Below are 16,102 nucleotides of genomic sequence, written 5' to 3'. Positions count from 1 at the left end.
GAGGAGGTTCATCAGGTGCCCTGTGCCCAGGTGCCCGTCAAAGCGGCGCCTTATGGACACCGAGATATCTCATCTTCTCACCATCAGGGCCATAGAACAAGTTCCCGAAGGGCAGGGAGGCCTAGGGTTTTATTCCATCTTGTTCCTAGTACCAAAGAACTCCGGGGGATGGAGGGCAATCCTAGATTTGAAACAGCTCAATCAGTATATCAAATACCAAAAATTCAAAATGCACTCTCTAAAGAGCATATTGGCTTCCATCCGCCAAGGCGACATGATGACTTCCATAGACATCAAAGAAGCGTACCTCCATGTGCCCATTCATCCAGCACATCGGAAGTTCCTGCGGTTTCACTTCAACGGCCGTCATTATCAATACCGGGCCTTGCCATTCGGCCTTTCCTCGGCCCCGCGCACGTTCACCAAGCTTCTGGCAGTATTGGCAGCCTCCCTTCGCTCAATTCCAATACGCATCAATTGTTATTTGGACGACGTGTTGGTGCTGTCGTCCTCTCGAGATCAGGCCCTCCGAGACCTACAGGTCACGATGGACGCATTGCGGGACCATGGCTTTGTCCTCAATCTGCCCAAGAGCCACCTGCGCCCAACCACGTCCCTCCTTCATCTGGGAACCACCATCAACTCGATGTCGTGCGAGGTTTTCCTGTCCCCGGAAAGAAGGCAGAGCATATACCGCCTAGCGCATCATGCGCTATCCCATCGGTGAGTACCGCTGCTGTCGCTTTCCAAGCTGCTAGGGAAGATGATCTCCTGCATCAGCGTGGTGCCCTGGGCCAGGTTCCATGCGCGTCCTCTCCAGTGGTTCCTGCTGCCCTTCCAAAGAGCGCATACCAGTCATTCCCACATCAAGGTGCAGCTCCCGGGCAAGGCCAGGCGGTCCCTGCATTGGTGGATGTCGTCCAGGCTCCTCAGGGGATGTCCATTCAAGGAGCCGGACCGAGTTCAAGTTACAACGGACGCCAGCTTATTCGGATGGGGGGCCCATGCCCTGGACAAGGTGGCCCAAGGTCGATGGTCGGATCAGGAGCTGGCGAACAGCATAAACTGGCTGGAGTTGCGGGCCATCCGTCTGGCTCTCCTGGAATTTCGGGACATTGTATCTCATCACCATGTGTTAATCCTGACCGACAATGTGGCCTCCAAGGCTCACATCAACCGCCAAGGGGGAACGCAGTCCAGAGCTCTGATGCTGGAAGCGGAAAGGTTGTTCCATTGGGCGGAGCCCAGGCTCTCATCGATTCGGGCGGAGCACATCTCGGGCGAAGCCAACACTCAGGCGGACTGGCTGAGCAGAGCGACTGTGGATCAGGGGGAATGGCAGCTCCACCCCATTCTCTTCCAGGAGCTCTCTCGCCGCTTCGGCCTGCCCGAGGTGGATCTGTTCGCTCACCCGCACAACGCACAACTTCCCCGGTTTTACTCCCGATACCAGGCTCCGGGGGCGGAGGGGGTAGACGCTCTACGCAGCCGTTGGCCGGCCGGCCTTCTCTATGCCTTTCCTCCTCTCCCGATCCTTCCGTCGGTCATTCAGAAGATCTTGACAGAACAGGCGGAAGTGCTGCTGGTCGCTCCAATGTGGCCCAGACGTCCCTGGTACGCAGACCTCGTCCATCTGTCCGTTTCGCGTCCTTGGAGGATCCCGGACGACAAGATTCAGCTCCACCAAGGGACCCTCCGGCACCCGGGCCCTCAGCTGTTGCAGTTAGCCGTGTGGCACGTGAGCGGGAGATGCTAGCGGCCCTCCACTATTCAGAAGAAGTCATCTCTACAATTCAAGCGGCCCGTCGCCCGTCGACTACCCGTATTTACGAAGCTACCTGGCAGGCCTTCTGCCGCTGGTGCCGACGCACCGGGGTCGATCCCATCAAGGCCTCGGTGCCCCAGGTTCTGGATTTCTTGCAGTCCGGCCTCAACAAAGGGTTGGCACCAAACACACTTCGCCGGCAGGTCACAGCCTTGTCGACGGTGGTCGGGGGTGGCCGAGGCCGCTCCTTATCCCAGCACTTGCGAGTTCGAACCTTCCTTAAGGGTGCTTCCAACTTACGACCGCCGACGGTACATCGTTATCCCACGTGGGATTTGACCTTGGTTCTCAGGGCCCTTACAGCTGCCCCCTTTGAGCCCCTACATTCCATCAGCCTCCGCTTGCTGACACTCAAGACGGCCTTCCTGGTGGCCATAACATCGGCCAGGAGGGTGTCGGAGCTAGCAGCCCTTTCGGTTCGTGCAGATCTTTGCATCTTCCACCCGAACAAGGTAGTGCTTCGTTTGGATCCGACCTTTCTTCCAAAGATAAACTCGTTGTTTCACAGAACTCAAGAACTTGTCCTGCCGGACTTTTGTCCTCACCCGTCTCATCCGCGGGAACGTCAGTGGCACCATCTGGATGTGCGCAGGGCTCTTCGTCGCTATGTGAAGCGCACAGCGTCGTTCCGAAGATCGGAGGCCCTGTTCGTCTCCTTCCAGCCATCTTCAATGGGACAGAAGGTGTCCTCCCACACCATCGGCCGATGGTTGAAAGCTTGCATTGCGTTGGCGTATGACACCCACTCCAGACCGGTTCCAAGGCGAATCACTCCTCATTCCACCAGGAGTGCGGCCACCACAGCGGCCTGGGCGACGCAAGCGTCTGTGGAAGAGATTTGCAGGGCGGCCACTTGGGCATCTCCATCGCCTTTTATTCGCCACTACAAGATTGATGTCTTCGCCTCGGCCGAGGCGTCCTTTGGGCGGAGAGTGTTGCAAAGGGTCCTTCCGTCTGCGGAGGAGCCTGACCAGCCTAGCTCCCGCCCTGGGAGTTCATTGCTTTGATATATCCCATGATTGGATTCCCGGAGCAGCACACAGGAGAATGACCGTTGTCTTACCTGAACGGTCCTTCTATGGGTGCTGCGAAGGGAATCCAAACCCGCCCGCAGCTTCGGCTGGTCAGGGCTCCATTTTGACTAGTTACTGACTGGACTTGACTCCGTAGTGCCGGATGACTTGCGGCTTGTTGAGGATTGACATAATGCTTCTTCGGTGGACTTCGTAATAAGAACTGGGGAGGAAGCGGAAGTCCAGTCAGAGGAGGCGTAACTTTGATATTTGCATACTCAGTCTCAAGGCTAGAAGGCTAAGTTAACCCATGATTGGATTCCCTTCGCAGCACCCATAGAAGGACCGTTCAGGTAAGACAACGGTCATTTAGCATGATAATAATATTTTCTAGGCCTTATGAGTTTTTGGTTACATTATCCTCTGGGTCTCCCCACGGATGGTAGTTAGGTTGACAATTTGGTATGTAAAGGAAGAGCTTTTCTTAGTTTTCTTTACTGTCTAGTGTAACAAAGAGAAAGATTAGGGCGACATGGCAGAGGTCTTCCAATATTTCAGGGGCTGTCACAGAAAAGAGGGGATCAACCTATTCTCCAAAGCACATGAGGGCAGAATAAGAAGTAGCATATGGTAGATTGTCAGAGAGATTCAATCTAGAAATAAAGATAAATTTCCTGACAGTGAGAACACTTAATCGGTGGAACATCTTGTCTCCAAAAGTTGTGGGTGCTCCATCACTGGAGGTTAAGAAGATACCGGATAGCCATTTATTTGGAATGGTATAGGTTCTCCTGCTCAAATGGGGGATTACCATGTTTTCCCGAAAATAAGACAGCGTCTTATTTTCTCTTGACCCCCCCAAAATAAGCATTTGACCTTATTTTCGGGGAGGTCTTATTATTGTTGAGGTGCAGGAGCCAGCAAATGTGGTCACTTCATGGCTGCTGCTGTGTTTCAACATTTTCATGGAGAGCTTATTTTCATGAGAGAGCTTATTTTAACGCATGTGCTCAAACGCCCAATTGGACTTATTATCCGGGGAGGTCTTGTTTTCAGGGAAACAGGGTAGACCAGAAGACCTCCAAGGTCTCTTCCAACTCTGTTATTTTAAGTTCTAAGCTATGTGCTTAATTGGAAAAACTAGCTTCATTTTTAAAGAGTTGTGGTGTTTGTGGCTTTAAACCACATCCTCCGGAAGTATAGATCTCTGCTGTTGCTGGGCCAGATGGAGTGATCACAGGAAATGAAATCAAATAGTTGCATTTAGGATACACAAACCCAAGGCAAGGCAAGAGTTACCATCCTCTCCAATTAATACAGGTTTTTCTGTTGAAAATGAGGTATCCAAATCAGTTTAACTACATTGGAAATAATCCTGTTATTACATACACTTGAAAACTCATTCTATTTTTAAACTCACTTTGATAAATTCTTCATTTTAGCTAATACACTTAATGACTTTGGATGTTTTCATTGATTTTTTCCCAGCCTAATTTGTACTCCAACTAATTCAGCAAACCTTTGAGTCAATGGAAGGTTTTCAGAAATCAGATTTCTGCTTTTAAGTAAAAAGAAAATCTTCCTTTTTTCCTGCTTATATATCCATTTTACGGTATGATATGAGTCAGAGTTAGTGTCTCAGTCTGGTTCTCTAGTTTTTGTTCTGGTTTTATTCATTGTTTTTCTTGATTAATAATGTACTGACCGATCAACACATTTCTGATTATTAAATCACCGAAACCTGAGGCTGTTCCTGAAGGTCAGGGAGAAAAAGATTTGTGCTGCACTAAATACCCACAATAAGTGGGAAGTATCAACAAACGTGAGCACACAACCTCTCCACACTGTAATTATAACTGAAGTTAAGAGGTATTTAGAAATATTGTGAATTCCACCAAAAGAGATGTCTACTATAATCCAATTGAACTGAGATACACACACACACACACACACACACACACACACACACACACACACACACACACAGGAATTAATTCTGCAACTGAAAACTTGGGCATTCAGTTAGAAAGATTTACTCACACATTTCAATTGTTGTCTTGCCTCCTCTACTTTATATAATCCCTACTGGATTCTAAGATGCAAGTTTTCTGGTGTGTATGTGTGTGTGTGTGTCTATCATCTATCTATCTATCTATCTATCTATCTATCTATCTATCTATCTATCTATCTATCTATCTAGATCTATAGATATCTAAATATCTAAATATATAAATAGCTAAATATCTAAATACCGATATCGATATTGATCGATCTATCTATCTATCTATCTATCTATCTATCTATCTATCTATCTATCTATCTATCTATCTATCTATCTATGTCTATATCTATCTATCTATCTATCTATCTATCTATCTATCTATCTATCTGTCTATCTATCTTGAAAATAACTATTTTTTCAATATATTACATCAATGACATTATGCTTTCTTGTTTCCTACAATATAGCTGGAGATTTGTCATCTGTTGATCCCATGGTGCTGGAACAATATGTGGTGGTGGCTGATTACCAGAAGCAAGAGAGCTCTGAAATTAGTTTGTGTGCTGGCCAAGTTGTAGACATAATTGAGAAGAATGAATCTGGTAAGGTACTGATCTGGGATATAGAGGAGTCAGAAAAAAACAATTTATGAAAAAGGATCTCTTGTTTTTTATAATTTCCTAATATACTTTGCCTAAATGTGTTCTAATGAAGTAAAGGTAAAGGTTCCCCTCGCACATATGTGGCAGTCATTCCCGACTCTAGGGGGTGGTGCTCATCTCCGTTTCAAAGCCGAAGAGCAAATGCTGTCCAAAGATGTCTCCGTGGTCATGTGGCCAGCATGACTAAATGCCGAAGGTGCACGGAACAGTTACCTTCTAGCCAAAGGTGGTTCCTATTTTTCTACTTGCACTTTACATGTTTCAAACTGCTGGATTGGCAGAAGCTGGGACAAGTAGCAGGAGCTCACTCCGTTATGCACCACTAGGAATTCAAACCACCGAACTGCCAACCTTTCTAATCGATAAGCTCAACATTTTAGCCACCGAGCCATCGCCTCTAATGAGGTTACATTTAGGCAAAGGGATGGCCTGCATGTTTGAAAGCAACTTAGTAAGATTTTATCCTAGCTCCATTTCACAAACCCCTGTCTACATTTCTAAATTTGGAGACACACTATCTAGAACCCTAGAAATTTCTATTTTGAAATTTCTATATTAGTTAAATAAAAAGATTTCATTCCCAGCTATTTTGTGTGTGTGTGAAATGCTTCCTCTAAAATTATCATAATTCAGCCACTTCATTCATCTCTGTCTGGATTTGGATGTACTTTGTTTTTCAGAAAAAATAAACAGTAACACTTGTTTTGCCTGTTTAAGTCAAATAAAGAATGGGCTCTGAAAGTTATTTTGGATTTGTGTTTTAACATAGGGAAACTTTGAATACATTATTTTGCTGGCAAAAAGAATCCTATAACAAAACATATTACCCTCTATTTTAATAGCTTTTATGTAAATTACTAATCTTGTATTGCTTTAATGCTGTGCAGATTTGAAATGACTTCCTAGTTTTTCACTCAGTCATTTAAATATCCACTCTGAGTAGAGTTTGAATTATGAATTCACATAGGAAGAACACAATAAATGGATTGCTGTATGAATTAAATTGGAGTTATTATTCAAGCATAAAGAAATATAAGAAAATCTACAGAAAGAAAACTATTTCCAACATTTCGTAATGCTTCCTCAACATACTTTCTCAATTCAGTGAAAGGCCATGGAAAAATAGGTAGCCGCCTACTTATGATAGGAATAGCAATAGCACTTAGACTTATACATCACTTTACAGCTCTCTCTAAGCAGTTTTCACAGTCAGCATATTGCCCCCAACAATTTGGGGTCTCATTTTACTGACCTCAGAAAAATGGAAGGTTGAGTCAACCTTGAGCTGGTCAGGATTGAATTGCTGGCATTTGGTAGAATTAGCCCGCAATACTGCAGTCTAATCACTGCACCACCACGGCTCTTATAATCACAATAAAGGCAAGCATTTCAGTTGCTAAGCCAGTCATTTGTTAAGTGAGTCACATCCAATTTTATGAATTTTTTTGTGACAGTTAAGTGAATCTCGGCAGTTGTTAAGTCAATCGTGCGATCATTAAGCAAATCCAGCTTCCCTTATAGAGACTTTGCTTATGGGAAATTGACTGAGGAAGTTGCAAATGGTGATCACATGACCACGGCGTGCTGCAACTGTCATAGATACATGTTGGTTGCCAAGTGCTTGAGTTTTGATCATGGGACTGTGGGGATCCTGCAACGACTGGAAGTAATTGGTCTTAAGTCACTTCTTTCAGTAACATCGTAACAATTGATAAACAAATGGTTGTAAGTCGAGGACTACCAATAGAATTTGACTAGATTTTCCACAACTTTTTGTTTATTTTCATGGAAGTTATTCACTGCTTCAGCATCAAATGCGGCAATATTGCTTGGGACAGCAATCCTGCGCTTTGTATTCTGAAGAGACAAATTTAAACCTCCTTTAGTAGATTGAAATTGAATGGTACAAAAAAGTGACACTTTTTATCATTTCTACAAGAGCATAACAATAGTTCTAATAGGCAGCAATTAAAAGTGGGGGAAAGTGAAATGAAGCACACAGCATGTCAGCATGCCTTTGAGTGCCTACTTTTATTTTCACTACATTAACAGGATTTTGTTTGTAAGGAGAAAAGTCGTATGCGGAAGGGTAGTGCAGTATTGATCGCCTAATTCCAAGGGACCTCAGCATGCCTCTCATTTTCTTAACTAGGAGTAAGACCACAGACTGATGTGATCCATGATTGGTATAGGATTGGGATGGAACATTCCATGATGCATTATTCCATGATGCATAATCCTCTCTAGAATGGATTGTGACTCTCCACTTAACTCTTCTTTTCCTTATGTTTAGGCTGGTGGTTTGTAAGTACATTGGAAGAACAAGGATGGGTTCCCGCAACATGCCTAGAAGTCCAGGATGGTGCCCAGGATGAATTTTCAATGCAAACTGAAGAAGGTGGGAGTAGATCAAGATACTTTCAGATTAGCCCCAAATTGTTTCGTATTATAGGTTTTTTTGGGGGGCGGGGGGCTTGGAGCCCACATAAAATATTCAGGATAATGTTCAGAGAGGAAATACACTAAATACTTAAGTGCCAAGAGAGTACTTCCAAGGGTACTCTCCCTTATATGGTGGGGTTTTTTGCCCATAGCAAGTTCTCGTGAAGATTGACATCATTTAGTTTGATATTTTTGACAGAGGAGACTGGTTTGTTTGGGGCTCCTTCTTTATAAGCTTTCGCACTCAAGTGCTTTTCCATTCAAAAGTCATGCCAGGCATAGAAAGCCCAGCCTCTATACAGGTAGACCTTGACTTACAACCACAATTGAGCCCAAAATTTATGTTGCTAAGTGAGACATTTGTTAAGTGAGTTTTGCCCAATTTTGCAACTTTTCTTGCCACCATTGTTAAGCAAATCCCTGCACTTGTTAAATTAAGTAATATGGTTGTTAAGCAAATCTGGCCTCCAGATTGACTTTGCTTGTCAGAAGGACACGAAAGGTGATCACCTGGCCCTAGGACACTGCAACCATTGTAAATGTGAGTCAGTTGCCAAGCATCTGAATTTTGATCATGGGGATGCTGCAACGGTTGTAAGTAAAAAATGATCATAAATCACTTTTTTAGTGACGTAGTAACTTTGAACAGTCACTAAACAAACTGTTGTAAGTCAAGGACTAGCTTTATTAATGCTCGTGTGAATTCCAGAAAACAAATAATAAAATGAATAGTTCATGCTTATCCCAGGGCATAGAATCTGAACAACAGTTATACTCGGGTAACTCTGAAAACACAGAAAAAACTCCAAGTGGCTTCAACGACTCTCTAAAAAGAATGCAAATGACTGGCTGTCTGCAAGGAAGATAAATTCTTCCCTTCCCTACCATTGAGTCAGAGCTGAAGAAGCTTCTTGGAATGAGAAGCGAAATGTCTTTAAAAAAAAAAACCCTAGAAAGTTCAGGTGTCTCTTGAAAAAAGCACCTTTGGGGCAATCATGACCTGGATGAATGAAAATCTCCCTAGATACTTTGAATAGAAAGTTTTTTAAAAGTGCTTTTGAAGACAATTTTTAAAGTAACCCATATTTTCATGAAGAATGCATGTGAACATGAATTATGAATTGAGTGACAACTTTTTTTAATGGACTGATATGGAGGAGGGCATCTTTTGTTGAGGAAATTCAGCAGTGAATAAGAGTTTATTCTATTAAGGAATAAGGGAGTAAAGTCCTAATAACAGAACTTATTAAAGTGATGCAAATGTTAGAAATTGCAGTGGAAGTTTGATTTGCTGACTACAAGATCAGTTGCATTGAGGATGGGTAAAACTAAAGTTTTACTTTAATTATTGTTTTAAATTTTAAAAAACCTCCGAAATGCATTTTAGTGCACCCTTTTAAATCAAATTGCTCAAGTCTCTGCCATATACCTGGGAGGAAACAAGAAGTATATATATACTCTAAACCACCTTGTATGTTAACTGAGATGTATTAGGTAAATCATAGTTAAATCATTGCTTAGTGTGGTATGTGGATCATGCCATTGTTAACCTTATTATAGCATTCAATCTTCTTTTTAAAAAGGTAAACTTTCCCCTCCTCATATCCTGTTTTGTGCCTTTCCTGCTTCCCCAACATGCTCATCTCAGTCTCATGGAGATACTGGTCTCTTCCCAGACATGTGGGTCGCCGTCGGACTCTTGGGGACTTGTACACCAGTGGATGGGGTCAAGGTGGATGTTGTGGAGATGTCTTTGTGCTTTCTCCTGTGCTTTGGACTATCTTTCTCTATGTTTGCATGTGCTGTCCACTGTGGCCTGTTGTTGCATGCAATTTGTTTCTTATTGATATCCAGAGTGTCTATTTCCTTAATACATTGCTTATTGTAACTGTTAAATCTGCTTACACTTGTCTATGTGTATCTTCCTTTCCATTCCCTTGAAACTATTTGAGTCCCTGATTATGACAATTTCTACTCTTGGGTATATTGTATTTTATTTGATCCTAACCAAAGTTTAATGCATTTTTATCTTTTTTTTTAAAAAAAAAATCTGCATGTTAAATGCCAATCCATCAGCCACTTAATTACTGGGACTGCAACAGACATCATAGGATCCATGGGAGAAGGCAAATTCTCACATATTGCAATGCTTGTTGCAGCCTTAAAAGTTATCAGCATCATTTCCCCCACTCTATCTCACCCTATCCCATTCCCCCAAAGCTATTATAATTCAAAATGGTTTTTTAAATGTAAAGATGCATTTAAAATCACGTTTATTTTGACCTTAAATTGGCTTTTTTTTTTTTTACAGACCATTGAATATATTTCACAATAGATCTAGAAAGGGGAAAAGGTCCATATAGAACTACTGGATGTGGCAGTAGTTCTATATGTGGGGCACTTCCAAGTATCAAATAATTGTCACTGTAGTAAGATTTGTTTGTGTTCAAATGATCATTTTTGCTAACACTCTATTGAAGGGCTTCTAAATTCTTTTCAACCTGCAACTAAAACAATTGCCCATAGTTACCTATCACGCACTTTGGCCATTGCCTAAAATTTTAAAAAAAAGATTGCAAGCATGTTTCTTGTCAAATTTTCTTTATCAAGGTTTATTGAAAAGAAAGGAGCAGGGTTATAAAAATTACAGTGACTGAACTGTTTCCCAATTAGAACAATATATGCTTTTTCATTTTCTTCCTAAATCGTCTTCCTGTGATGCGGTATTCAGTAAAGAATTGTATGCCATCCTGACATTTTAAATCACCTCTTTCACAGTCTTTTGGCATTAGCCATGTTAACTCTGGCTGATGGGAAGTGAAACCAATGCATCTGGGTGGGAACAATTTGTTTCTGCTGAACATGTAAATCTTGCAAATCCAAAATGCTTACCTCTAAAATAGCAGTTGAAGTTCTATCATAAAATACCCTGATCTGTTAACAGCATCGCAAGTAGAAACGTTTTGATGAAATGTCAGAGTCTGCTGCCAATGGCTTATCTGTATTAAAATGATTTCTGTTGAATTGATTCCAAACTATACGCTGGACACGTGTAGAAATGGGAAAGCAATGTGAGATGTTGAGAAGCACTCAGCACAGATAGTAAGGTCTTTTAGAGATGTTAGCTGACATCATTTGTAAGGCTTATTGTCAGCACTCCTTCATTGAGTAATTAGGAAAGAAAACCACAAGACTCCATTGATAGAAATCAAGTGTACTTTTACTAATTATAAATGATCAGAAGCGTAGCAAAGCGAAGACTGATTATTTAGGCGCGAAAGCGAGTGATATATAAAATAACCCATTCCCCACCCCTTGGCATCCCAGTTGCAGTCCAATCATAATTCTCCCAAGTGTCAGGTGTGAGATAACTTCGAAAGGCATCACCAAGATGGAATGTCGGTGCCGTTGGCCTCGGCGGGAACCTCCTCCGCATCCGCAGTCCGACAGGCAGCAGAACTCCAGAATCTTTCTCCAGCACAATTAGTAAACCCCTCCCAAATACCATGCCCCCCTCCCCGTTTCAATGGCAGCCGAAGCAGCAGCAAAGCAGAGGCTGACACTTATATTATATACTCTATGGGTGTTTGTTATGAGATCATCTTTCCTCCACTTTGTAAAGGAGAAGTGGCCTTTCTCTATTGATGTGATGTTCTTGTAGTTTAGCGTAACTGGTCCTTCATTTTCCCTTTTAGAGTTTTACAGTAAACTATCTTTGAACTGAATCTGAACTTCTCTAAAAACAATCCTTAGTATTTGCATAACAGGCCATTTACAGATTCACTTCCTACAGAATAACCTAAGAATTGGGCATTAATAGTTGATGGAGATAAAGAAAGGTTTTGCATTATTTGAAAGATTTATTTGTGAGTTCTTTGGAAGAAGAAATAATTTCCCGAGAAAGCAATTTAACATGGGCCAGCAATTACTGCAGCTATGACAAACCTACTCCCATGATACCTTAGGGAAAATGATGACACAACTGCATAGCATTTCAGCCTACAAGAGATATGTCTCTTATTCCATTGTTCACATGAATAGTTCATTTGAATCAACTGTCATTGGTTCTGATAAGATTGCTAAAATGACATCTGTATTGAAGCATCTAGTAGTTTGCAGCTGACACTTGGAATAAATGAAAAAATAGATCATGTAGAACTGGTTTGGTCATCTGTCAAACAAAAAAAAACCTATCATCACATTATTTTCTGGATAGCCAGTTTCCATAAATAACCATTTTTTGTGTTCCTGCTTCAATTAGAAAAAAGAATGCAGAGGTTATTTGGGAGGCATTGTGGGACTGCATTAGACTTTTATTATAAATTATGAAAATCTGTATTTCAAAGGTGATGTTGAGCCTTTGGTGAGCCTTTGGGTCAAAAGGACAGAATCAACCATATTCAGTAGATTCGACTCTATTGTGGAATATCAACAATCGGTTGGTTCCACTGTATTGGGAGGGCCCGTTTACTGTGCTAAATTATTTAAAATGTATGGATTTTCAGTTTATTTCTGTTTTTTTGTTTTTTAAATGATGTACTCCAAATTATTATTTACCTTTTTTTCTGTCTCTCTCTTTCTCTCTTTTACTGCTATATTTCTCTTTGAATAGAGAAGTATATGGTGATCTACCCATATGCTGCTCGGGATCCAGATGAAATAAACCTGGACAAAGGAGCTACTGTGGAGGTGATCCAGAAGAATCTGGAGGGATGGTGGAAAATCAGGTATATTTCCAGTCATGATTCAAAAGGCATTAATAGGAAATAGACACTTTAGATCACAAGACCCAAATTATTCCATTGTTTTTGCAGTTTACTTCGATGAAAGGATAGGGGAATAACTTTCAAGTACAGGTATAATAGTCCATTTAGTGATTGTTCAAAGTTACAATAGCGCTGATACATGATCATTTTCCACACTTATGACAGTTGTTGCAGCATCCCCAGTCATGTGATCAAAATTTGGACCCTTGGCAACAGATTCATATTTAAGATGGTTGCAGTGTTTCAGGATCATGTGATTCACCTTTTACAAACTTCTGACAAGCAAAGTCAACGAGGAATCCAGATTTCACTTAATAACTGCAGTGGTTCACTTACCTGGGACAAGAAAAATCGTAAAATGGGACAAAATTCACTTTAAAATGTTTCACTTAGCAACAGAAATATTGGGCTTAGTTGTGTTCATAAGTTGAGGACTACTTGTATAGAGATAGGAATTCTATCACTTTTATTCTGCTTTAGAAAAATAAAAAACAATTCTGATTTTAGAAGAAAAGTAATAGGTGTACAATCTATATCCTGCTCAGCTTAGTATAGATTCTAGATCCATATCCCCTGAACTCAAAAAGACTATATTTTGCTTTTTAAAAAATAAGAAGAAAAATCACAAGGACAGATCCTCTCACACATGTTAAAGTTGTATTTACATCCTCCCCCCCACCCAAAAAAAAACCAACAGTATTTGTGATGGGAATCTTCAACATAGGCTTCCAGAATGTGTTACTGGATAAATCTTCATCTAAGTCAGTGTTTCTCAACCTTGGTAACTTGAAGATGTCCGGACTTCAACTCCTAAATTGGAATTCTGGGAGTTGAAGTCTGGACATCTTCAAGTTGCCAAGGTTGAGAAACACTGATCTAAGTCTTGTTATTATAAAAGCCTTGTGATTTGTTGATAATTAGCACCAGTTAATCAGTTTGATATCTGTTCTAATCATGTTAGCTACTCTGCTTTATGCTGGGCCATCTCGCAAAGGAATGCAAAAGAGAAGAGATTCCCATGTGCTGGGAAATTTTGCTATGCTCATCTGTTCACTTCCGAAGATTATCCCAACATTGCACATTACCAAAAAAAAAATGTGCTTTTGTCTTCACAACCGTCTTGGGCACCTTTATGTGAAACAGTTGGTAAAAATTAAGCAGGCTTATAAATAGAGATGTTTACCTATTGTTAAGAACTTGCAAGTTACCCAGCATTTTAGGAAAGCACGTGCCAGATATCTCCAAGCAAAATAATAATTTTAAAAAAGCTTAACATTCTGATTCAGATCATCATCTTAAAACTGAATTTGGAACTCTGGTTTTGCTTTCGGGCATTGCTGTGGATGGGATTGCCTGTGTTGGGAATTTTTGGACCTGTTCTGACCCCCTCCTCTGTCCAGTAACGAAAGCCGAGACAAGCATAAAATGGAATGTCCTTTAATAACAAGACCAGAATCTTGGTGGCTGAAAGCCAAATAAACAAACAGATAAGGAACTTGGCAGCAAGTCCGACACCTTGGCAGCAATTCAGACTAACTCTGGCAGCAATCCAGCCTGCCAAGTTCGTTTCTCTTTAGTCCAAGCGTTGACTTCTGCAAGGAGGGCGTGGCACAAGCAGTCTCATTTATAGTCTGGAGAGGAGCTTAATGACCATCAGCTGAACGTAATTACCTCCTGTAATGACGTAGTTGTTCTTGATGCCGAGTAGCCCTTCAACGGCGTGCATCCCGGAACAATTCACTGTCGCTTTCTGGATCACTCTCTCTTGTCTCCTCCCCACTGATCCAAGGCTCAGGCGCCACCTGATGGCCAACCAGTCTCTCTGCGCCCTGCTCGGAGTCAGAACCCTGTCCAGGGTCCTCCACATCCTCCAGGACCGACTCATAGGGCCCCTCAGTGTCGGAGTCTGGTGGCAGCTCCAACGGCTCCTGCCGGGCCACAACATGACCATAGTAAAACAATTAGACAAGATGAATGGTTAGCTTTGGGAGATTCCATCCTATCCCATATAATGAATGTACGTGTATTTGCAGAGCTGAAGACATAGAAGACCTGACTCATACAATATTCAATTAATGTCTGTATAAGGGGGCGAGAGATAAGTACCTTGATCCATGCATTAAACGTATGGCCCAGTGGGAGGCCCATATTAAAACAACATAACTCATGTGTGGTCAGAATTTGAAAACAACATTTAATACAACAGTTTCTTACTAAAATGGTCCGATTCAGATTGGCATATGTGGGCCTGATTGGGGTAGATTGCAGGGGTGACACTGAAATAGAATTTTATGTCATTTTGTTCTATTTTTTATATTATGGATTTTTATCCTATAACGGTTGTATTTTATCCCACTCTTATTTTAAATTGTTTGTATAGGATTTTATTGGTAATATGTGTTTGAACCTTGTACATTGATGTGGCCTATAGGCTAATCAATAAAGCTGACCTAATTAGACAAGAGATCAGATGATTTCTATTTCTTTAGATATCAGGGTCAGGAGGGCTGGGCCCCAGCATCTTACCTGAAAAGAGGGAGCGGAGACCTACTTACATCAAAACTGGGATCTGCAGCTTCAGCCCATTCACACGCCTTAGATATGGATGGGCTTTCTCGTCAGCAGAACTCGCCAGGTCGAGACAAGGATGGACTGAGTAATCAAAGAGATGGAAGATATGATGGCCGCCCATTGCCCAATGTGGACCTCCAACGAAGTAAGTTGGGAACAATGAAGAAAGTGTTTAATGCTTTTTGAAGCAAATTGGTCAGTCAGGTAAAAGCAAGAAATCTTCACAGCTCTAGAGTTGGGTTATCCATTTTTCTTTGAACTAAGCGTTACATTTTGCTTTTGACTGGCATGCAGGGGTTCTTGCAGTCCAATGATAATTAAGAACAAATACTAAATTTGAACTAATTTTAAATTTACATCAATTTAAATGGTCTTGGACTAGTTAATCTAATTACATCCAAAGCATTCAATAAATTTCCCATTCCTGGCATGGTTTTCTTGATAGGATAAAGTTAAGATTAGTGTATAGCATTTTAACAATCTTTATAGTAGAAGTGACATATTGAGTATATGGAACAGGTATTTTATTGATAATTCAAAGCTGCAAGCATACCTAATCTTTCCTTCTCCTCCTTGTTTTCTCCCATGACAATAATCCTGTGAGATTGGTTGTGCTGAGAGAAAATGAATGGCCCAAAGTTACTGTTTACTGTTCTCCTTTGTTATTTTATTTTTCCTTACAGCTTTTATTTTGCTAAAAAAATATTTAATAAAAATTACTAAGACAAATGAATGAATTTTCCATCCTCTTAAGGTAAAAAAAAAAATCATTTAATGATACCGTTTGGGATTATTTTCTGAATTTCATGCAGTCCTGTTGT

General features: G+C 41.4%; 1 protein-coding gene across 7 annotated transcripts in view; it reads left to right on the top strand.

Moving 5' to 3' along the window:
- The window catches only part of SH3PXD2B (SH3 and PX domains 2B), a 135,916-nt gene that overhangs the window by 110,623 nt on the left and 9,191 nt on the right, over positions 1-16,102 (top strand). For 5 of the 7 annotated variants that reach the window (XM_087709620.1, XM_087709619.1, XM_087709624.1 and 2 more), the window contains 5 exons: positions 5,308-5,442; positions 7,796-7,900; positions 9,593-9,676; positions 12,557-12,671; positions 15,200-15,426. In XM_087709620.1, coding sequence (XP_087565746.1) covers positions 5,308-5,442; positions 7,796-7,900; positions 9,593-9,676; positions 12,557-12,671; positions 15,200-15,426 — 666 coding nt within the window. The remainder of the gene's footprint in view (positions 1-5,307; positions 5,443-7,795; positions 7,901-9,592; positions 9,677-12,556; positions 12,672-15,199; positions 15,427-16,102) is intronic. The other 2 variants (XM_087709622.1, XM_087709623.1) reach the window with 1 other exon arrangement.

This window comes from Thamnophis sirtalis, unplaced genomic scaffold (assembly GCF_051295495.1).
Source record: "Thamnophis sirtalis isolate CommonGarterSnake01/CBP01778 unplaced genomic scaffold, rThaSir2_p1.2 scaffold_3, whole genome shotgun sequence".
Classification (NCBI taxonomy): Eukaryota; Metazoa; Chordata; class Lepidosauria; order Squamata; family Natricidae; genus Thamnophis; species Thamnophis sirtalis.
The sequence above is the reverse complement of the archived record's forward strand: the minus strand, read 5'-3'. Positions and strand labels throughout refer to the sequence as shown.